Raw genomic sequence first — 24,896 nt, forward strand, 5'->3', positions numbered from 1 at the left:
GGTTTCAACAGGCAGATTTCCTTAATAACGTAGGTAACATCAAGAACCGAAACAGTTCAATATTCCATCTTACACCGTGTATCTCTGTCAGTATACTAACGATAAAATAATGAACACCCCTTCAGCCCAGGACCGGCTTAAACAGCTTCCATCACAATAAGGATGATGAATAAAACACGTATCGCACCGCGGTGCCCCCGCCACCCCGTTGCCAAGGTTACAGAGTAGAGGAGGTCTGTTTGTAGTCTCTGAGGATAACGGCGGCGTACGGCACGTTAGTGGGGGTGCACAGAACGGACTCGGACACGGGGGAGTCGGGGAAGGGGCTCTTGGGGGGGGCCACGCAGTCGCGGAACGGGGAGGGGGGCATCAGCGCCATGGAGCTCCCGGCCTCAATGGCCAGTTTGAGCTGAGCCACCTCGTCATCCTCCTCCTCCTCCTCCTCATACTTGTATTCCTCCCCATCCGCACCCCCCTCCTCCTCCTGCTCGTGGACCTGGGCGTTGTTGTACGTGTACCCCCGTAGGAGGCCCAGCTGCTCGTTGTCCACCTCTTCCTCCTCCTCCTCCTGCACAGTTGCAGAGGCGTCCTCCCCCCCGTACAGACCCCCCGGCGCAGGGAAGCCTTGACCAAGGGGGGCCTGCAGGTAGACGGGGACGCCACCACCCTCTGCCGGCTCCTCCTCCCGCACGCGAGCCCTGAGGAGGTGCTGGGGGAGGAGGCCCGGGTGGGGCTGCGTGGCGAGGGGCTCGGGGGCGTAGAGGGGCACCGCCTGCGCGCCGGAGGCTGCCTGCCCGCTGGGGGTCATGGTGGGGGGCGGGGCATCGGGGGGGTGGTATCTAAGCGTTTCTAGGCTCTCGTCCTCCTCCTCTGACACGTTGTACAGAGTCTTAGTGCTGAGCTCCGAGAGCTCCAGGCCTGCGCTATGGTAGGCGTTAGTTAAGGGCCTGATGACAGCCGTCTGATTGGAGCATACGTCCTGTCTCTTCACATGCACTGACAGTCTGTGCCACATGTGATCCCCCTTTGGAGGATGCCTTGCACCTGGTTCAGACCATGACACAGACTTTCCATTAGAACTATGAACAGAATAAAGACGGCTGTTATTGCACGGGAACCCAGAATGGTGGAGACAAAATGCATTTCTGGTTGATGGAAAATATATATTTTTTTGAGCTGAAGCCTTTAAAAATGTTATTTTTTTATATATATACATGTCTACAGTGAAAGTCACACGTATAGTTATTGACAAAACAATCAAACTTAATTTAAATTAAATTGTAATAATTACACTTATTATATCACGTGTGTGTGGGGCACTCAGGGACGCTCCACGTGTGGTTAGTGTCTGAGCGATGACCTACATTCACTGCTAGTGAGACACCACTACAGGTGTCTCCGTCAAATTACAGAAAGACAACAGGTGCCCTTTGGAGTGAGAATCACAGCTCGCCAACAGCTGCCCTTTGAGTGCCAATTAGCAAGCATGTCCCTGAGCAAGGATCTCAAACACACAGACACACACACACGCACACCCTCAGTTTCATAGAGAACCTACCTGCCGTTTCCTGCGTTCTTCTTCCTCCTGAACATGTTCAGGAAGCTGTTGTTGTGGCAGGCGCTCTTGCCGTCGCCCACGTGCATGCGCACCACGTCGGAGGTGGTGAAGGCGCTGCGCACGTTCCTCTCTGGCTTGGCCAGTATGATGTACATCTTGGGCGTGAACATGCAGCCCAGCGCCACAGTGACGCTCAGGCTGACAGAGAAGGACGTGGTGATGATCTTGTAGTTGGAGCCGAAGTAGATGGGCACGAAGGCCAGCCAGATGATGCAGGTCGTGTACATGGTGAAGGCGATGTACTTGGCCTCGTTGAAGTTGGCCGGCACGTTGCGCGTCTTGAAGGCGTAGTAGGTGCAGCTCATGATCAGCAGGCCGTTGTAGCCCAGCGGCGCCACCATGCCCACGTTGCTTGTGTTGCAGATGAGGAAGACCTCTCGGATGCTGGGGTAGGACTTGACGGGCATGGGCGGCTCCAGGATGATGAGGGTGATCTCCAGGGACAGCTGCACGCTCACCAGCAGGGAGGCGATCACCACCTGGGCCCAGGCGCTCATGAAGCGGGGCTTGCGCGTGCAGATCTTCTTCTTGCTGCCCGCCAGGATGCGGGCGATGCGGTTGGTCTTGGTGACCAGCGCCGAGTAGCACATGGCGGCGGACAGGCCGACCAGGAGCCTCTGCAGGTAGCAGGAGGCCACGGTGGGCCGGGCGATTAGCGTGAAGGGGCACAAGTAGCCCAGGAAGATGCCGGCTAGGATGATGTAGCAAAGCTCTCGGCTGGAGGACTTGACCACGGGAGTGTCGCGGTACAGCACGAAGATGAACGCCACGAAGGATGTGATCAGGATGCCCACACAGGATAGGACCACCTGGATGACCGACTCAGGGTTACTCCACTCCAGGTAGCGCAGCGTGATGGGCTCACAGCCTGGGTGGAGCGGAGAGGAGAGGAGAGGAGAGGAGAGGAGAGGATGAGAGGAGGGGAGAGAAGAGGAGTGGTGGGGAGGGGAGGTGGGAGGAGGAGAAAGTAGAGGAGTGGAGGAGAGAAGGAGAGGAGGGGAGGAGAGAAAGAGAGGAGAAGGAAAGGAGAGGAGTGGAAGGAGAGGAGAGGAAGGGAGGGGAAAGATGAGTTGAGGGAGGGGAGAAGGAGGTAAAAAGAGAAATCCGCAAAATAGAAGAAAGCAGAACAGAAGAAAGGAGAAATTATGATAGAATAGAGGAGATGAAATATCAAGAGAAAATAGAATAGAAGAGGGAGGAAGAACCAGAAGACATAAAGGAGGAAACCATTAGTGAAATCAAAGTTTTAAAGCTGAAGTATCAGCAAGCACGTGGCGAGATGAATCATTATATCCCTTTGAGAGAAACCATTGAGACCAGTAAGGTCCCAAACAACAAAAAAATTGTACAAAAGCATTTATATATCCTATGTATGCAGTATATATATATATAGAAGCTACTTCCACTTCCTCCAAATTCATCCACAATTGTTCCGATACACAGGAGCCTGCAAACCCTGAATCCAGTTTTAACACCTCAAGACCTAAAGTAGGTTTCCAGCACAACTAAAAATACCCCCCCGCTTGGAGGCGGCCAGGGACAGGCCTTGCTACAGAGGAGATGCCGACGGGACAAAGTGAACCCCTGCATGTCTTTATCACCGCTAGGAAGTAGGGGAGAAGCTGTGTATGTCTCTGCTTTGTACGCAGCCAACAGGTCAAGGACTCTCCTTCAATAGTTCCCGAATATGTCCAGTGACCACCTCTACAAAGTAAAGGGGTTTTAGAGCTCTGTCTTATCTATCTAATTCCAGAGGGGTGGGATGGGATTGCTCGGTGACGTCAACTCTTCAAGTCCCTCAATGCGCTGCACACCAATGGTCCCCCTTATGGACACGATCGCAAACGGAGCGGAACTAGAAGTAGAGAAAGAGGGAGGCGATGGGGTGCGGAGGACGGGGTTTTGGAGTGGAGGAGGGGGAGGAATCCTATTAAGAAAGTGTCTTGTCTTTGAGGAGCGCTGAGGGCCTTTTGAAAGTGGGTCAGAGAGTGTATGAAGTAGGCTCTGCTCTCGGGGCTCAGCGGCGAAGATGATGAATGGCCTTCCGGTGCCATGGGAACGCTTTTTGGAGAAAATAGGGCGGGAAGCGGTGGCGTGTCAGGAGAACCGCAGCACGACGTCGGCAGCGGGACAAACGGGAGGAGGTGTACAGTACATGCGCTGTCGAGGAGGAAGGAGGAGGAGGAAGGAGGAAGAACTTTATTTTCCAGGAGTCATGACTTGGGAGGTGGGGGCAGGGGGGATGGATGAACCATCTCTTCCTCTGAAGCCTTCAGCTATGATCCCTGAGCGAGACTCAACGTTGCATCGTGCATTGGTTGATTGAGTCTGGCGTGTTTATGAACGACTCCACTATTTTCCACAATTTCTCTTTACTATTTTACTTGTTTAGCAGACACGTCTTTTCAACACGATCCTAAAGTGAATTTTCGACACATGACCTTCAGAAACAGGCAGGGGCGAGGTTTGGTCACCGTACCTTCTAGTTCGTCGTTGGGCCACCAGCCCAGGTCACACGCCTTGCAGGTGAACTCGTCCTGGACGAACTCGTTGTCTTTACATGCGGTGCAGATCCAGCAGCAGCTAACCTCGCCCTTCCTGATCACCTGACCCACAGACACACAGCAGAGGACCTCATCTTACACCTACTAACAAGCAGCCCACCTGAAGATTAGTATAGCTTTTGTTTTTTCAAAGTGCAACGCTCAGAGTATCTTTCTCAACTTTCCAGGAACATATGTGCTAATAGTTATCTAGTAGGAGTTGGAGCTTCAACTAAATGTTGTTCTCTTCCCAAGGTTCGAATATCAAAATTGAATTCATGTTAAACTATCTACTCATAGTAGCTGTTCTGATTCGTCGTTTTGCATTCACTCATTGATATTTTTCTTGAATAAAGCTACACCATTCATTTTCTTAATCCAACGCAGTTTGTTTTCCCTTTTGAGTATCCAAGCAACACTTCCAGTGCGTCGTACCTTGATGTCGCCCTTGGAGCAGGGCTCGCTGCAGACGGAGCGCACCATCTCGCTGCGGTTCATGCGGATCATGTCGTCGTCGATGCTTAGGAGACCCTCGTGCCACGAGCCCACGTTGATGTAGTCGTAGACCCCCGGGTCCACCTGCCGCAGGTTCATGATCTCGTACCTGGTGAAGGGGGGAACAAGAAAAAGGATTGAAAGGGTGATTAGTATGCAGATGATGAAACCTGATACAGGACTGGGCAAAATACATCTGTTAACCTTGCATTGCTCACCGCCTCTCCTCTCCTCTCTCATCCTCCCCTCTCCTATCTCCTCCTCTTCTCTTATCCTCTCCCCTTCCTTCTCTCTTCTCTTCTCTCCACCTCTCTTTCCCTCCCCTCTCCTCTCCTCCTGTCCTCTCCTCTCTCTTCCTCTCCTGTCCTAACTTTTCAACTTCCACTCTCCTCTCCTTTCTCCTCTTCCCCTCTACCCCTCTCCTCTCCTTATTCCGATTGCAACTCAGAATTTTTGTTTGTCGTTTGTTATCTTACTTACTCGGGAAACTTTTCATTCTTTACAATTGCTCGGATGTACTAAAAATAAATACGTCAAATGTCTACTAGGTAACTGTTGTGTTGTACACTATATATTTCACAAAGTTGCTCGGCGTAAGATCATCATTCTAACGTTTAAAAGTAATCATTCTAGCAATGTAAAGGTCAGCATTGTAACGTTGTAAAGGTCAGCGCTGTAACACTGAAAGTTCAGCCTTGTAACGTTGCAAAGGTCACTTTGTAGAGGTCAGCATTGTAAGATGGTAAAAGTTGTCGTTGTAACGTTGTAAAGTTCAACATTGTAACGTTATAAAGGTCAGCATTGTTACGTTGTAAAGGTCAGTGTTGTAACGCTGTAAAGGTCAGGAGGTCAGCGTTGTAGCGTTGTAAAGGTCAGCATTGTAACGTTGTAAAGGTCAGCGTTGTAACGCTGTAAATTTCAGCATTATCACGCTTCAAAGGTCAGCGCTGTAACGTTGTAAAGGTCAGCGTTGTAATGTTGTAAAGGTCAGCGTTGTAACATTGTAAAGGTCATTGTAAAGGTCAGCATGGTAACGTTGTAAAGGTCAGCGTTGTAATGTTGTAAAGGTCAGCATTGTAACGTTGTAAAGGCCAGCGTTGTAATGTTGTAAATGTCAGCTTTGTAATGGTGTAAAGGTCAGCTTTGTAACGTTGTAAAGGTCAGCGTTGTAACAGTGTAAAGGTCAGCATTTTAACGTTGTAATGGTCAGCATTGTAACGTTGTAAAGGTCAGCGTTGTAATGCTTTAAATTTCAGCATTATCACGCTTCAAAGGTCAGCGTTGTAACGTTGTAAAGGTCAGCGTTGTAACTTTGTAAAGGTCAGCGTTGTAACATTGTAAAGGTCAGCGTTTTAACGTTGTAATGGTCAGCATCTTAACGTTGTAAAGGTCAACATTGTAGCTTTGTAAAGGTCAGCGTTGTAACGTTGGCCGTACCTGCCGGGGGAGTCTCCGTTCTCGTCGAACCAGATATCCTCCCCGGAGACGCCGGCAAAGGTGGTCTTGAGAAGGGCGTCCAGCAGCTGGCTGCCATCCACGGGGTCCATGGCCTCACAGAGCCCCGCGTTGCGGGGACACAGGCGGCGGTGCATGTCGTGGAGGCCGTGCGCCATGGCGTAGATAGCATTGATGACGAAGCCCATCTTGCTGTCCTGGACATAGTTGTCCTCCAGACTCTCGTAGCCTACCGATACAACGGTGACATCATGGTGTTATGAATAGTGATAAGGAAGAGAACGCTCTTCCCTTCACTATGCAAGCGGGAGCGCCGTGGGCAGTGCGGTGTTGATGAGGCAACGCGGCATTAGGAGGGCCTGGAGTCGATGACGTTGTAGACAGCATGGTACAGAGGGTGCTTGGCGTGGGGTTATTACAGAGGAGTGACAGGGTGTTCGAAACGCCTCACATTAAGTATCGCTGAAACCGCGGGCAACAGGAAAGGCTATTGGACACTGGTGTAGGAAGCGGGTCCAGTTCCATGAGAGAGACGGCGCTTTGTCTCTCCCGGGAAGGGAAACCACCACCATGGAACAGATTTCTGTTTCATCATGGCTCCGGCTAGCACTGAAAAACCGAGGCCGGGGTTGTGTCCAAGCAAGGGAAGAAGCACTACGCATCATTTTTTCAAACCTTTTCTCTCTCTGTGCAACCTGCCCCCCACCCGCACCTCCTCAGACCAGCAGGGGTTGGTTCTCGTGCCCTCGCTTAAGTCTCCAAACACACCTTATCAATTCAGTGTAATGCGAGCTAGAGAGCTGCACAAGCACACACCGTTCTGGGGTTGACCACCAGCTTCCTCCTCATGGGCCGATGTCTGGAGCGCTCAGTCAAGTGAGTAGAGAGCGTGGGACAAAGGACAATAAGCAGAGCATTGCCAGGGCAGAAGCAATAGCTTGCTTGGTAAATGACATATGACACATATCATTACTATGAATGATATGGATGGGTGTTCTAAATTTAAGAGCCCGTCCCTTCACAGCCCTACCACCGCTCCATACAGCAATGAGGACAGGAGGACTCCTATTTAGTGGCTTGTAAAGTATCGTTAAAATGGATGGGACGAAAAATCAAGGTATTGGCATAACTGTTGATTTCATAAAGTACAGTGGGCAAAGAAGAAGCTAACTAACCCTAAATTAATTAAAGATTAAAATATATATAAATAAAGAAAAGATAGCTGAAGGAGTGGTGGGATGATGAAGGTTTATATACGAAGCAGTCAGAACATTTAAGATCAATACGTCGGTATCCTTAGCATTGTTATCCCTTTTTAATTAGGATCTTGGAGTACTGTCCACTTGGCAGTTGGTTTCAACACTTTTATGTTGTAATGCAGAAAGGACTCAAAGGGAACCGACCATCTGAGGACATCTGCTCTCTCACGCCACCTTTGATGAAACATTTTCTCCCCAATCTTTGTTCAGTGCACTTTGCTAAATCCCGAGGAGAGCAGAAGGTTTTCCCTCCTTTTTTAATTGGCTGCCGTTCTTTTTCAAATGGACCCGGAGCAACAAAATGGCTGTACAATTCGGCTTGTACCCCACCACATGCGTTGCAATTTTTCTTATTACCATGACAACTAGAAGTACCAGATAGTGTACTTTTAAGGATTTCAGGGCGAAAATATGAGACCTTTTAGGTTTTTTTTGTATTAGTTGTGAACCAATTGTAAAACAATGCCAACGTCAAAAGAATGTGTTGAATCTGAAAACCACCTTAATAAATAATAACAAAATCTGAAAACTACAAGTTTGGTAAATCTTTCTACGTATTCCCACCAACAATTGAATGTTGATTTTTACACCATATAATATGCACAAATATTACTAATATTACAATTCGATTTTTTCTGTGCTGGTGAAATGGGTACTGGACGAAGAATATCTGAGAGCAATAGTACATTAATAGTACGTTGCGTGAAAATAGTTAAACAACAACTCAGTAGATGATTAACTGTTCTGTTGAACAAAAACAGTTCACCAGTTAATCCAGTGACAGGGTTTGTGGGGTAACGGGTGGGTTGGGCGGGGGGTTTGGCAGTGTGGAAATTGAGCATCAGATGTGACCTACTTTGCAGCACTTTTGGATGGAGTATATCCTAGAGCTGTGAAACATGATGGAGCACACACAGCCTCACGCGGTGAAATAAGATGTTTCCGTCATGGTGAGTTATGGTTTGTCAGCAGCATGCAGCCTGGGACATACTGTCTCTCAACTACAGCGAGACACACATAAAGAGTGAAGGACAGTTCGACAACCACCCCGTTATAAATCTCAGCTATTTCAACACACTTCCTCCCGCACAGACTGCAACATAATTTGGGGGGGGGAGGGAATAATCCCTGCAGAATGTCAGAGGCTCGATTTTTGTGGTTTGACTGCTCTGTGCCAACATGCAAAATGAGCTAGTTAGCACCTCATAATAGTGTTATTGGGCTGTAGGTTTTAACAATCATAGAACCAGATACTGCTGATATAGCATTGAATAGATAAAGTGGATAAAGTAGCATTCTCAGATCTCACCACGGTGAATCAAACCCAAAAATGAAAACATCCCAATAGCTTTATAGATATGAGGTCAACTGATATTAAGTTGATATATTAAGCATTTATTAAGTTGATGGTATTTCATTTTAAAATTACCTTTCAAAAAATGCCATTTTATGCCGTGTACAAGTGAGAGTTAATGTCAGTGGACCTCTGTGTATATGGTAGTGAGGTGGTAGAGTTAATGTCAGTGGACCTCTGTGTATATGGTAGTGAGGCTAGTGACGGTGGACCTCTTTGTATTTGGTAGTATATGGTAGTGAGGTTAGTGTCAGTGGACCTCTGTGTGTATGGTAGTGAGGTTAGTGTCAGTGGACCTCTGTGTATATGGCAGTGAGGTTAGTGTCACTGGACCTCTGTGTATATGGCAGTGAAGTTAGTGTCACTGGACCTCTGTGTATATGGCAGTGAGGTTAGTGTCAGTGGACCTCTGTGTATATGGCAGTGAGGTTAGTGTCAGTGGACCTCTGTGTATATGGCAGTGAGGTTAGTGTCAGTGGACCTCTGTGTATATGGCAGTGAGGTGGGAGACGAGGTTAGGACTGTACACTCACCATCCTGGAGTTCTTCACAACAAAAACAAGAACATAAGAACATAAAATCACATACAAAACAACACTGATGGCAGTACATTAAAAAAACAACAGCAACAACGTCTTTGGCAAAAGAGGACAGGACCACTCCTTATGAGGGAAAAGGGTTGGGGGGGTCATTCAAATGGATGGGTCGACAGCTCAAGGTATTGGCATACTTTTCCCATTGATATTGTGTAGTAGAGAAGAATATTAGAGAGAATTTAATATTAAAATATAGTTAAATAAATAACAGATAGCTGAAGGAGTGGTGAGATGAGGAAAATATATATACAAAGGACATTGGGTCTGTATCCTTGATTTAAAATGATCTTTTAATCACCAAAGCATGCAGTCTTTTATATTTACGTTCATCATACATCAATAAATTTGTTTCTTCAATTTTACCCGTTTTATTTTCTTGGTATTGGAAATTTGCCTCATGACGTTCGTTTGAAAAACGTAAATATAGGATATTGGGGAGTATTTTTAAGAGCAACCAAGCAGTACAGTAACACCATTACCAAACACAGGCTATGCAAATGCTGCTGCTGATTGGTTCATTGTAGTGTCAAGGGATATCACTGCGCCAATATGAGCCAATCAGAAACAGAGTTTACGTTTCACCAGAGATCCTGCTTTCCCTGCGGTTAAATGCTAGTGTTATGTTATGCTTTTGAAAAAAATGTATTAGTATTAAAATCAACTAAATAATAAATAAAAAATAAAAATAAAGTAAAATGTTATCAAATAAATCAATCCTTTTTTGGGGCGGGGAAACGTGCTTGATGGGCGTTGTGTCGGGGTTAGGGTTAGGGTTAGCCGACCGACACAAGCTAAGGCATTAGCTTTCATCCCTTGCGTGTGCAGAAGTGAAAAGAGTTTCATTTTTACCTAGATCATCTTCTGTAGAGCAGAATGTCCCACAAATGAACAGTATAAAAAAGATACGTATTACGAGATATTGTTGGACTAGACTAGAAAATAAGAGTTCCCATGTTAAAAAAAAACTTGACTAAGCGATGGTACGTTACAGAGTTATGTCTCCAGGTCACTTTAACACAATCACAACAGTAGTACAAAAGACAAACCCACATGCACACGAAAGACAAAAGCCACAGGAAGTCATCCAGAATCAGTTGAAAGGAACTCGTGTTCTTCACCTGAGCAGTTGCGGGCGTAGTTGAGGTTCTCCAGGGGGTGTCCGTGGAGGCGGCACTGGAAGCGGTACTGCCAGAACTCGGGGAACCATGGGTTGCGGGTGTTGGTTTGCAGCCGCAGCTTCAGGAAGTAGTCGTCGAAGGAGGTGACCTCCTCCGACTTCAGCTTCACTGTGATGCCTCCCACCGCCTCCTGCTCGTACTCCTCCACCACCTCGTCCCGGTCGGCCCAGCCGTCGCTGTGGAGTCACAGGCGGGACAGGAAGTGATGGCTACTACAGTTGGTGGGGATACAGTCGGCTTCTGCCATGCAGATTAGAGCGGGCAAGAATTGGTGGTTACTACAGTCTGCGGTGATAGTCAACTGTGGCCTAGGATTCCAATGCAGTTAACTGTTATATTATGCTGTAGGGCATTAATAAAGACTTGTCAACTCCCCCCTACAATTTAAATTCCTGTTAGAAAAATATATACATATAATAGGCTTTTGGAAAAATTGATATTCATCCCCAAATCGTTACTATATAATGGAGGCTAAAAACGGTTCAAGATCTTCAGGTCCAGAAGCAGTTTCTATTTCTATTTGTGGAAATTGCCTTGATTTTACAGGGCACGGACTGCTCTAAAGATGTTCACCAAAACCACAGATGCAATCACAAGTCTGGCGAGAGATCGCAGGTTTTGGGTTACAGACTGGGTGTGAAGATTTGTTGGCCAAGTGGGTTTTGGACAGAGAAACAGACAAAGCATTATTGAGTGTGATGGATAGATACTGTGAGTTTACATCAACTGTGTCCATAGCTATTTTTTCATTTGCAAACCAGCATATCTTTATTTTACCTTAGGTTTTTTATAATTTATTTCTAGATTTATATTGTATATTTTATGCATTTGTTTTTTAATGAGTCCTGTACTGTTAATTTTTGTATTTTGAACATTGTATATATTTTCTCTATTTTACCAAAACAACATGACACATTCCTGTCATGGAATGGAAAACAGAAAACGTAGTAGCTCAGGAGGAAGAGCCGGGCTGGCTGGTAGCTGGAAGGTTGCTGGTTCGATCCCCTGCTCCTCTTAGCTGAGTGTTGGGGTATGCCTGAGCAAGACACCTCACATTACCTGCTCTGGGAAGAGAGGTGAGGGGCCCCTTGTCTGTATAAGCTATAGAAAGGAGTCATGATGACAACCCACCATGACTCCTGAGGAGACTCGACTTCCTTTACTTCATATGGGATTTCGACCATGAAGACCTGAGTTCTTGTTGGACTCACAAGGTTCAAACCACGCAGCGTTGACTCCCTTTTTGGTTTCCAAGTGCTGCAGATTTAAATGCTGTGCTTAATTAGTTGTGTTAGATGTGTTGTGTCCCTTTCATGATAAGAGTGAGATAATGGAGAGATTGCTCATCATCAAAAGCAAATAATCCTTAAGAGGACCACAACACTGACACCACACAGCCAATAAATTCTGTCTCCTGTCTTTCTGCACAAATTATACCGGCAGTGAATGTTGATATTTGTCCCCAACGAACAAAGAACATTTTACAAAAAAGGGAAATTGATCATTTGGACATCTCTGGTTGGCATTTTTTCCATTTGCTGTTTGTTTTTTCATAACTGGTTGACCCTGGGTCTCCTCGGCAGGCCTCAAAAGCAGCGAGCCATCTGGTGCTCAGCAGAGTCCTGCCCCGTCCCTCCAACTCAACCCCTGCCAACAACCCCACGCCAACGGCATGTCAGCAAACATGGGCAGTAGCACCAATCACATACAACCACAACCACGCAGAGCTATGCATGGACAAGACGGACCTTCATGGGCCGTTGTGCCTTTATGGACAAGACAGTGACAATAGGCACAGGGAACATGGGTTGCAAGAAAGAGGGGTACGACACATAGCATATAGCGGGTGGGTAGTGGATGTATGGCCAAGTGGGGTCGGGGGGGTGGTGGTGGATGTATGGCCGATGACCAGTAACTCTGGCTTCTGGACAGGCGTGAGCACAAGCACGAGCACAAGCATGTGCACATGCTATGTTTCCGCAATGCTCTAGAAAAAGGCTTGCCTTCTCTTTTTCTCCCAGCAGTCCTTGACCCAGAAACAAAGTGTACGTACACTCCACGCCGTCTCACACAGAGGCCTTACCCTCAACAACGCTGGCAAACACGTTTACACATGAAAGAAAGAGAGAGAGAATGATCATTTTCACCTTTTTTATTTTTATTTGGGACTATGGCTACTCAGTTATTTTTCTATTTCTATCTCTCTCTGGCTCTCATAAAGCATTGTGAACGAGATGTATTATTCATACTTGCGGTGGTTATTAATAACCATACAGTATGATGAACAAATGCCTCCAACTGTGAAATGTGGGGAGGAAGATGGAGTTCTTGTGGCGGTCATTAAAAATTGTTCCAGGCTCCATCCAACCAAGCCTTTAACAAAAATAAATCACTTCTCCAGTGTTGTGCTCTATGAGAGACACACAGTTCACTCATCTCATCAAAATGCTTCATTCACGATCGACGACTACCACTTCTGATTTATATTTTATCACTATACATATATTCACTATACATATATTTATTAATTTATATTGCTTAAGAGTGATATTCATTACTTTTTGAGCTCCTCATGTCTCCTTGCATTTCTCCTTCTCATTTTAGGGATATTTTTTGCTAATCTCTTCCTCATGTCTATTACTGTGCTGTACTTTTTGCTGTGACACCCCAAATGTTCTGTCTCAAATTTATAAAGGACATCTAATCCATCATCTTTTGTCTCTCATCTATTGTATCCTATATCTTAATCAGCCTCACCAAGATTGGGCCTTTAAAATAACCAGACAAAAAACACAAACATAGCCATCAATGTCAGATGCACTCGAATGATTCTTGCACTTTCTTAGGTCTTCATGGTTGATTGCACTCATTGTTAGTTGCATTGGACAAAATAAATGCAGTGTAGTGTAAACAAGACCCAGGAGGCCTCGGACAGACTGAACCGCTATGGAGAGGAGCTGTCTGGGTTGCGTCGCTCAACATGTCGGCGAATTTTGTAGCTCACGCCTTCCCGCTCATTGAAGCTTCTCACACTAGAGGGGCCGTCCCCGTATGAGCCCTCGCTGGCTGTGATCTGACAGGCAGAGGGGAGATCAGTGTGTGTTGGCCATGCATAATTCACGACAGAGAGCCCCCCCTCCATCCCCACCACCGCCAAACACCATAGCATCGCCCTCTGCCTCGCGTGGAACAACACAGTCCCACGGAGAGGGGCAGAAGACAACCTAGGGAGTGCTGCCGTTTCCTTGCTGAGCACCTGTAAACCTTGAGGAGGACGCCATGACACTCAATCACACAGCTGTGTGACCAGGAGATTAGCCAGCATCAGGGAGCTGTGGGGGAGAAGGAGCGGTTTAGAGCCATCACTGGCTCAGGGTCGGGGACATTGGGAGGACGGGAACACTTAGATCAGGGACTGCCACCGAGTTAGGATTACATCCTAGGAGGATGCCTTTTTAAGGAGTGGTGCTTAAGGAGTGAGTCCGATGTGTCACATTGCTTATTCATGTGGGATTTGGATGGCGAGTCACCATCACATCGTTATTCTATTAAGCCTTAAACTGCACTACTTAACTTTTGTACTGCAGCTGTTTACTCCATTAAAATTGACCTGAACTCGAAAGTTTCGCAAGAATAAAACTCACCCATGCATCAGTCAATCAATCAAGTCAATCAATCAGCCCCACCACCATTGGAACATCTCAGACTACAGTAACTCTGGTCTGAGGATGAAACAGCTCCACCTGTACCTAGAACTCAAGCCCCTACAGGTGACTAATGGGAAGACTTGACCTAGTGCAGGTTTAAATGATGTCCCATTGCATGCCGCAGGCGGAACACAAATCCTCTAGTCCAAACCAAACAATCAAACAAGTAAAGGAACGAACTAAACAAACAAACAAGCAAATTAAAGTGAAACCCACCTGCCGATCAGGAGGAACTCCCCGGCCACGCCCAGCCGCCTCATGGCCATCAGCAGGCCGCGCACCGTCATGCCCTCGCAGAAGCACACCACCACGCGGGCCTTGGGCAGCCGCTCCCGCAGCTTCCTCAGCAGCCGGTCGAAGTGCCTCTCGCCCGCGTTGCTGTAGATCTTGTCAGAGTGGGCGATGCACAGCCCCTCCTGCGCTGCCAGCTCCTTGAAGGCGTCCATGCCGCTCTCGCCATAGTTTCCTGCCGGGGAGACAGAAAGTAGATGCTTCAGCTGAGGGGGAGGAACAGGAAGTAGAGGCTTCAGCTGAGGGGGAGGAACAGGAAGTAGAGGCTTCAGCTGAGGGGGAGGAACAGGAAGCTGTTATGTTATGTATATATGTATATATATGTTATGTTTATATAGGATAAGGTTGAAGTTACACATTTTATCTCCAGCTTCATTATTGTTTAGAGAGTTTGATTTTCATATTCTGATGAACAGCTGGGATTTACTGAACACTATACTGGTAGATAACATGTTCCAGTTTATATGAACGGTAGCATAATGTTCCCAACGTATTGACCTTAGCTGTTTGTGTTTTCCACTCTGATTATAGTTTATTTCTGCTTTAGTTATATATTACTAGGACCGAAAATGTTCAGCCTCCTGAGAATAATTCTCAATGACCAAAGCCTCACAGCACTGAAACACATTGATGCAACATCAACACAAACTAGAAACATAGTGCCAGAATATATGTTTATAATTAAGATCTGTACAGTAGTTACCCCTAGGTTCCTTCTTTCTCTGTGACATCATAGCAAGGAAATTACATGTCTGTCTGTTTGGGGGTTTGGGCTTCTGGTGGTGTCGAAACAGAACGTTATGATGTCCTTCATGAATGGACTGTCTCAATGGAGACTGATCTTAGCTACCCAAACCTTGCCTCCATCTTTTATAAGCTGCAGTCACTGGATATATAGATGTATGGTAGTAAGTAGTAATAAAAGTATCATCATTATTCTTCCAAGACTTAAAAACACCAAATAACAGTCTCTTCTTAATCTCTATCTCTCTACACCCCTCTCTCTCTCTCTCTCTCTCTCTCTCTCTCTCTCTCTTTTCAAACCAAACACTTCCAACTGCACTAACAAATTAGAGAATGGACCTCAAAGCATTACACATGCATATGAACCAGGCCAAATAATGAATTACCTCCACTAATCTATTGGTCAAAATGAAGCATTCTGAAGAAATCCATGGAAATTGATTTGAGAAACTCCTACTTGTACATTTTTCTTTTGCCCCAAATTTCCCATTTCCCCACCCACCAACTCTATCTCTCGTGCCATGCCTTCCATTTTCAAAAGCTTAGGGCTAGGGGATGTCATCAAACATGCCACTTTTGACATCACTTAAAAACAGCGAGCAGAACTTCTCCTCTCCTGTCAATATCTCCTCCATTTCATTCCTCATTTCTCCGCCATGCGAGCCAGTGTGTGGTGCATACTGGCTGCCGTGCATCACCCAAGTGGGTGCTACACTGGTAGTAGATGAGGTTTGACACCCCTCACAAACACACACACAAACGCATACACAAACAAACACAAACACAAAACAATCGGGCCCTAATTTAATGGTCTGAAAAGTGAGAAGCGCGAAACACAAGTAGCTTTGTGGACGGATCTCTGGCGCTGTTGCTATTATACCGGCGGATAAATGACTCTTGCGCCCGATGCAAATCTAAAATGGGTTGGTCTGAAATCTGTAGGTGTGTTTTGGGCGTAACGTGCAACAAACCAATGAAAGTTCTCTTATCTCCTCTAAGAGCCAGCGCATTTGAACTTGACAAGTGATATTTTGACAGTGCGTTTGCAGTCTCTGCTGAGACAAATGCAAGACCACATGAATTTCAAACTTTTCTTCTACAACTTCAGAAACACTGAGTCGTCATGTAAAGAGAACTTAACACATATATGATATGCGGTCCTGTGGCCGCAACTGTGGGTCGATTTAATGATATGCTGCAATACATTAACAAACAACATTCATTCATTCTTTTACTCGTGGTAAAACTGTGTTCTCTCACGATCAAATATTCGTCAATACTAAAAGTTATGGGCTTGTACACAATGTCTGTGTCAAGAAAATATGTGTTTGCTGTAACGGTGTTTGCAGATGCATTGTTTTAAAAGTACAACTTCTTACCGCTGTATCAGCTGTTCTTTCCCAAACAATTTAACCAACGTTATAATTTACCCTAGCCTACCACAGTGTTCATTCATGCAGCCCCTATGGAATTTTATTTTTCAACAATCCACATCATCATCATAATATTTCAATTAGGCCAATCTTTCGCAATTGCTTTTTCAATCAGTAAGATAGCACCATGTATCATTTGCACTGGAACACGCCTCTGCTTTTCGCCCGACGCGCTGCTCAGGGCGCAAGTGTAGTGGCGCGAGTTTGCTGCGGGGGGAAATCAGCTCTACACCGGCTGCAAACTAGCAACGACACATGCGTTGGTGTAGAAAGTCAATTGCGCTGGGTACAAGATATGGCCCTCAGTATGTAAAGTGCTTTGGGAATCTTGAAAAGCGCTAATAAATGCAATGACACATTATTATGATTGACTCTGTCTCTTCTATATCTTTACCCATGCCGTCTTACTTGCTGGGATGCCATTGGATAGTTTGAGGAACATCAATGTGGTGAAGGTCTAAACCAGACTTCAAAACGATGTGCAAGGCTGAACTATTCCTCATAGCTCTACGTTGTGTGACCCTCGGTGTAAGGCCCTTACAGCCAATGCGGTATGGGGAGAAGAGTCTTCTCCCCATACCTCCTCCCTCGACATCACGTGTGAACTCCACCCATGGACTCACCCTCGGTGTGCACGGCCGACACGTAGGTCCAGTTGTAGCGCTTGACGATGTCCAGGATGGCGCGGGCCTGCAGTGTGTCCGACGGCACCACGCGCAGGAAGTACTTGAACAGCGTCTTGTCGCTGAGGTCGATGCTGGTGGCTGAGTAGGCGATCTGGGGGATGTTGAAGAGCTGCAGCAGGTTCTGCACCTGGATGGCCACCGAGCTGGAGCCCGGCCCGATCACCCCGGCGATGGGCTTCTTGGTGGAGGGCGGCGGCTGGCTGTGCGGCACGCCCTCCACACACCAGCGGGCGCCGTCCTTGTCGTCGCGGATGGAAATGAGCGAGTCGCGGATGAACTCGATGCTCTGCTCCAGGGCTACTGACGAGTGCCAGCAGGAGTCGCGGATCTCGCAGCCCAACGTGATGTTGGGCAGCAGGTGGGGGTCGGCGTTGATGCGGTCCAGCGCGTGGAACATGGCCTCTACCCGCTGGATGCCGTACTGCTCGCGGATCTCGCCGCACTTGCGCTCCGCCACCTTCTCGGCGGAGGGCTGGTGGTGCACGGAGAAGAGGGCTCCAATGATGACGTCGCCGTCCATGCGGGCCACGAGGCGCGTGGCGGCGCGCGGCACAAGCGACCGCTTGGCGTGGTCGTGGGACGAGACCGCCGCCGCCGCCAGGAGGACGGGGAGGTACAGGGCGCAGAGGGCCGTAGGGAGAGTCATATTCCACACTGTTTGATGCGCGTCGACAGCAGTAGAATCATGTCCACTGGGCGGGAGTAGGGATCCATGGACTGGCCTAGTCCCTAGGAAGCGGCGGTGGACCCGATGGTCATGCCTCCACCGTTAGGCTCTCAGAGGTGTCCTTCTGTGGGAGGGAGACAAGCTGGGTTCATTCCCATCTCAAGTGGACTAGACATTTTGTTCATTACAGCACGAATAAATAAATGTACACAATTTTCTATTTAGATTCAAATATCACAGTATAGCCTATGGAATGATGGAAAGCAGCAGTGTTCTTCTCAATGGCAGAAATAAAAGGAAGGTGTTAAACAGATGAATTTTGAAAAACAAACCAAAACATTAAATTGAGAAATGAAATCCTCACATAGCCTATCCACGTTCTAACGTGAATCCTATGCAAAGGAATTGGCCCAGTGTTGTGTGGAGTGCCTTCACAGCTTCAGCACCACGGACAGCGAACACATCGCCCCCAGTTTAAAGTTAGGTCGTCACAATAAGACCACCGATAACTAGGCTACGTGTTTTCAAGGCGTAGTGTTACAGGGCACTGTGTAAGAAGACACAGTCAAACCGCGTCGAAGGAGTGAAATGTCTTCATAGTGCATCACACTGTTGACGAGCGTTTGACACCTTGCGGCTGATGGGCAGCAACTTAATCACCACTAAAAACCATGTACACTAAGATACACGGCTCCCATCAGATGCATGTCGCTTGAATCTGCATAATCAAACAAAGTAGCTCAATAAACACTGGCAGTGATTCGCCATGACATTCATTCTGATAGGCATGCGGTAGCTGATTTCATTCAAGACATAACCTGTGTCTGCAAAAAAACAAAAAAACATCTCATTGGCATTCCTAACTTACCTGCAGCCAGCTCCGTGATGCACCGCTCCTCTGATGAAGCTGGACCACAGTCGCTGCGATGGAGCAGCCCCCTCTCTCTCTCTCCCTCTCTCTCTCTCATCTCTCTCCCTCTCTCTCTTTCTCATCTCTCTCCCTCTCTCACATCTCTCTCCCTCTCTCTCTGTAACTCGATCTCTCTCTATGCCTCCCTCCTCCTCTCCCTTGCTCTTTTGCTTTCTCCCCCCCCCTCTCTCTCTGTCTCTCTTTCTCGCTCTCTCTCATCTTTCTCCCTCTCTCACATCTCTCTCCCTCTCTCTGTAACTCGGTCTCTCTCTATGCCTCCCTCCTTCTCTCCCTTGCTCTTTTGCTTTCTCCCCCCCCCCTCTCTCTGTCTGTCTGTCTGTCTCTCTCTCTCTCTCTCTCTCTCTCTCCCTCGCTCGCTCGATCTCTCGCAGTCTCTCTGCCTCCCTCCTTCCCTCTCTATGTTGATCATCCTTACTTTATCATCTTCCTCACTGCAGTCCTTAAACAGGTCACAGTGACTGCAGTGTTCCGGATGACCCAGTGTAGGCTCACTTCGTAGCCTACTTGTTTCTGAACCTCTCCTTTGAAACCTTTATAAATCCTGCTCCAAAGGGCTCGTTTTTGGTCGTGTTTTGAGCTATAGTTTGGATAGAAAGCCTAAACAACATTGACTAAATTACATCATAACTTATCTTGATACATCAAAACTTGGTTGAATAAGTCCCTTCAGATCAGAGTTGGTGAACTTATTTTCGCTATTTTAACCTCCTCACTAACACGTGGAGTGAACCTCGGGTTGAAGCGAACGGCCGCCCCCACGTGTTGTCGAACCGCTATTGCGCCAGAGCGACAAAAAAACAACATAGCGCCACAGTGTGGTCCCGGAAGTGAATTTCCCATTAAATTACTCCATAGAGGTTTTGATGATTAGCCAAAATGTCGTAACCATCCAAAGCAGGAATGGGCAACTTTCATGATAAAGAGGACCATATTTTTCATCATAACCATCAGAGGGCCACATGACTTCGCACTTCAACTAAACGTAAGCTGAGAGAAGCTACAAAATTTTGAATTTGGTAGATATGATTACCCTCTATTCTGGTGCATTTTGGGGATGGCCACTAACCTAAACAATCTTCCAGAATCATAACCTATGTACGGTATGTTAATTGAACCAACATACATTTATTTCATGTTTTCCATGCTCAAACAGCCACATGAATGGTTAGTATTTTTTATCAGTGCAAAGGGCTCACATGCATCCTCATTCAATGATGTCACAAAACTAAAAAACAGTGGCCCAACATTAAGTGCAACAACTCAATGAACTCAAACCCAACAAGCATGATATTCAATGCAGTTGTAGAAGTTGTAGTGGCGACTTAAGTGGAAATCTTTCATGACTGATATCGTTTCTAAGCAAACTAGACACATGAGTTTGCCTTTGAATTCTATGAACAGATACTCTGCTACTCATCTTTCTTGACCGAGTTTTTTTTTTGTTATGTGCGGGCCTGAATGAGTGAGGATGCGGGCCGCATGCAGTTGCCCATCCCTGATCCGAAGTATACTTACCACGAGCCAAGAGATTGTGTAACCATGATAGGTGCTCCCGTAGAGGCCACAAGTTAGGAAAAAGTTTTGAGGAAAAACATGTTTTATTCGCGATTTCATTTAAAAGCACTAGGCCTACACACTAGGCCTTCCGAAAGTGTGACACAACGTCTTTGATTGATGGAGCTCACTGAACTCGATTTTTTACCACAGAGCAAGGGCGTAGGAACCGGGGGGGACGAAGGGGATGTGTCCCCTCCAATATCGGAGACAGGCGCATTTGTCCCACCTAAAAATTATACCGGATCTTTCAGGTTTCCGATATGTGTCCCCCCCAATGTTAAACTCATTCCTACGCCCCTGCCACAGAGCAACCATAATGTCCCTTTCTGACATGCTGCTGTTTTTTTTTATATGAGTCTCTATAATCACTATAAGTCGGACCATTTACTGTAGTGTTTGTGAGGGCCAGCTTGTGTGTTGTGTCAAGGCCAGTATGAAGGAGAAGACCTACAGGATTGTGGGGAGTTTATTGGCTGGGAAGTTACGCTAGACATGTTGCCGCGTGAGTTTTTTCTTCAGAACATGTGTGTGGTTGCACCAATAATATTCTGCAAGCTTGCTGACATGCTAATGCAATCGAGAATAATGAGAGAGTCCGGCAAATTTCAAGTCCTAAGGCCGCTGTGAAGTGGACTTGCGATTTACCGAACAACGGGGCTGATCGTTTTTGTTTGATTTATGAGTTATGGCGCCCCCTGTCACCGAAGAGGTCCTTTACTTTTTGGAGACCTGCTTATGTACCAACTTTGACAACTCTTGAGTTGTTTGCCTTCGGAATGGATTAGGTCAGCGTTATGGACCCCATTGACTTCCATCATCACTGCTTGGTCTGCACCTGCAACAGTGGTAATTTGAAATTGACCATGTGACGACATTTTGTTAGTTTGTTAGTTTGTATCAAAACAAAACTGTCCACATTACCAATGGGGGAGGTCCGTGATGGGAACAGCACATTTAAGGCCTCTTGGGATCTCTGAAGTGAATTTGGGATTGGTTGAATAATTCAAATTCAAATAATTGTGTTGTTTTGAACCATTAAGTCATCAAATATACATTGACTTAACATGACACAAATAAATGACACACGCACAGAAGCCCAACAGAGCATTATAGGAAGTCTGAGATAAAGAGACATGTATGGATACAGAATAATAGGTGTACCAAAATTATTAATGACAATGTTCAACACATTGAAATTAAGTGTTTTTTTTTACATTTTAAAAGTTATGACTTACTGCAGGGTTAGGGTTTCTATGTGAAATGAGTCCTTAAACTGAATACTGTGCCCATAAACATACTCCGATGAGCATGAGAGAGTTGTATTTACAGAAAAACATTGTTATTACATGCTATTTACACATATTCAAAATCAAAGACCGAAATTACTCCAGAGAAATGTAGAACGATTTCAATTCATATGGATTTTGGCCTTCATCAACGGAAGACATGTTGGTGATACCACTTGTACTTTATGATATATGAAACTTATCCGGGCGCCTCGGAAAAGGTACAATCCGCCACCCCCCACAGCCGATTAGCTGTTTTGGTGATTTCTGCATATTTAGCTAACCAACGTGTATACCAATGCAGTACAACATTTACTAATACAGTTTCTCCATTGAGTCACCTGTAATCCAGCTATGCTACATCTGAAAGGTAAGCAGCGATGAAGAGTTTGTAGTTCACCTCTTGAGCCACAGGGTTTTCAGCCAGGTTGAGGGTAAGCAGGTTCTTAAACCTTCTCAGATAGATTACCTAGGGAATCAAAATATATGTATAAACCTAGGCCATGTTTAATTTTTTTAATCTCATCATCTCGAGAAGCTCTTAAAACATGCATGCATCACATGAAAGATGATGTTTTTTACGTTGTCAAACTGGCCCAGGCAGTTGTTTCCAATGGCGAAGAAGGTGAGGTTTCTTTAGTGTGTCCATGTTCTCGATGCAGGAGATCCTGTAAAATCAGATCTCCCAGTTTCGTTAAGGTCTCTAGACCTTCTCTCTTCTCTATTTTGTTGAATGACAGATCTGGCAGAGCCATTGGGAACACGTATATGCCTACAGTTATTCAACATTTTTTGTTTAGAATTCTATAAATTAAATTACAAATACTGAGATGTGTATATCTTACCAAGCCATGTTATATTAGTAAGACTTGATAGTCCCTCACGCTCAAAAATAACCCCGAAATTTGGATGGTTAGTGATGTCTTGTCGGCAGTGTTGCCAGATTGGGCGGGTGCTCGCCCAATTGGACTTCTATTGACTACGTCGGGCGGGGGAAAAAAGCCTTAGGCGGGCACATAAAATGTGGGATACTTTTAACAAGATGGGGCAGTTTTTGTTTTCACACCAATCAAACATTTCATCGAATACAATTAAGAGTAGAGAGAGCATTTTCCCAATATTGAGCAGAAATTAATGGACGTCCTCTATTTTCAGATCTGCCCGGCAGTTGTTGTGGAGGTTTGATTCTTCAATGTATGAGTAGGCCTAGGCTACGCTTTTGCCAGCTGAACAATGGATTACATATGATTATTCAAATTTGAAATCTTTCTTTCTGTCACAAATTAAAATGTTGTTCTACATTTTACATAACATGCTTTCTCAATACTGGCAATATTTTCAAAAAGCCTAACAATGTTTATTCAAAGATTAAATGTTTTTTCTGTGACTAAATCGTTGTTGAGCATTTGTTTGCTGAAGAGGGCGGGTTTTGAACGTGATTGGGCCATAATCACTCAACCTAATCTGGCAACACTGCTTGTCAGGTGGTTATAACTTCTAGTCAGGCTGGTTAGTGACATCTAATTGGGCTGGTTTGTAATCTCTAGTCAGGTTGTTAGTGCAGTGTGCAGTTGATGCTCCTCTAGCAGCCTTCATAAAAATTGGACTGTCGATTTTACCTAATGGTCAAATAAATCAACGTTATTTAGCAGTTACAACAAGCAGTTACCTGCAAAGACACTAAAGACTGTTTGGTTCATTATTATAAATAAAAGCTAACTAGAGCGTTGTATGGCCACTAGCTAGAGAACAGTATGCACACTATCTTAAGATAATCTCCAAATGGACACTAGTCAAATAATGGTATAGACACTAGTTAGTGTGCTAACTTACATACTGTATGGTTATACTAGGTAGGGAACGTAATGGGTGCTAGCTTGTGTAGATATTGACTCTAGCCACAGTGTGATGTGAACATTAGCTAAAGGTGTTGTTGGTAAACATGCTACTCCAGAGGTTCCTAGAGTTCATAGAATCACTCTTTATAGTAATGGTTGTGGTTTGACACAAGAGGGCGCCACTGAGCTGGTTTGGAGACATGCACGCATACTGCTTTCACCGGAATCTCCAGACTCTTCTGAAATCCCCCACCCTACATTTCCACTGACTTTGTCACTGAAGAGACACAGGTGCACATCTCTTAAAACTGGATAGGGCGATGTCGGTTTGGTCTTTGACTCACAGACACAGACATTATGAATATGTTACCTTGTCCACCACTCAGCATGCTAGGGTTCCTATGTCTATACTGAATGTCTTTTGAGAGATACTTTTAAAAAAAATGTTTCTTCAGAAACCTGGACATCCCCTGTTCTACTATTTTATGTGAATAGTGAACACACTTTCCACGGCATCCACACAACTATCACTTTGATCATTCAGAGATACCAACGCAGTCTCACTCCCTACTCGTCAAACGTGTGACGCATGGCCAAGGATCCCTGGCGTCAATTTCCGACGAAAAATGCTTTTACTTTTACTTAACTTTTAATGATATTGTAATAACCACAGGCGAGGTAGTGAGCGAAGTAAGCTTGATAGCAGGTTTATTGGATTCCACAATCGGACAGGCAGGCACAGCTCCACCGGAAAACAACCAAAACTCCCGCCCGGAAGGAAACCCCCGGAACCCCCTCTCAGAAGGCCCGCCTCTTCCTCCCAAACCCTGTGACGCTACAATACAGGCCCCCAGGACCTATGCCCAGGACTGGTGCATATTTCCGGAATCCACCAGTGCTCAGAGGCCAAGCCTGGTATTGCAGTCACTCCAATACAAGTGGGGAGCAGGAATGTGTCTCCGCAGAAAATGTGTGGATATCAATCAAAGGTTCATAATTATCTTTATACCGTGTACTAAAAAAATGTAATTTTTTTCTTTTCAAAACGCCACCTCAAGCGTTTTATTAGCCGTTATCTCGCTGGGGAAGAGGGGTGTGCAGCTGAAAGAAGTCGTAGTGAAACAAATGGCATCCGAGAGGGCCTAGTTCAGTGCTCCGTTAACGTGTCAGATTTTTGGACTGGTTCATCTGCTGCTCAATAACTCTCACGGTCCTCTGCTTGCGATCATTGTGATTCATCATGTATTGATCCATTTAT

The 24,896-nt window shown here is 45.9% G+C and overlaps 1 protein-coding gene across 1 annotated transcript; it reads right to left on the reverse strand.

Annotated features, from left to right (window-relative positions):
- Positions 1–217: 217 nt before the first annotated feature.
- On the reverse strand, positions 218–18,005 carry grm1b (glutamate receptor, metabotropic 1b; the record flags this gene model as incomplete). The annotated part of the gene is made up of 8 exons (XM_079752765.1): positions 218–1,079; positions 1,559–2,486; positions 4,098–4,224; positions 4,597–4,765; positions 6,094–6,340; positions 10,439–10,674; positions 14,422–14,671; positions 17,297–18,005. The coding sequence occupies 8 exons, from the start codon at positions 18,003–18,005 to the stop codon at positions 218–220; spliced, it is 3,528 nt and encodes a 1,175-aa protein (XP_079608891.1).
- Between the last annotated feature and the right edge of the window lie 6,891 nt (positions 18,006–24,896).

The sequence above is a fragment of the Pollachius pollachius genome, assembly GCF_949987615.1.
Source record: "Pollachius pollachius genome assembly, chromosome: 15".
Taxonomy (NCBI): domain Eukaryota; kingdom Metazoa; phylum Chordata; class Actinopteri; order Gadiformes; family Gadidae; genus Pollachius; species Pollachius pollachius.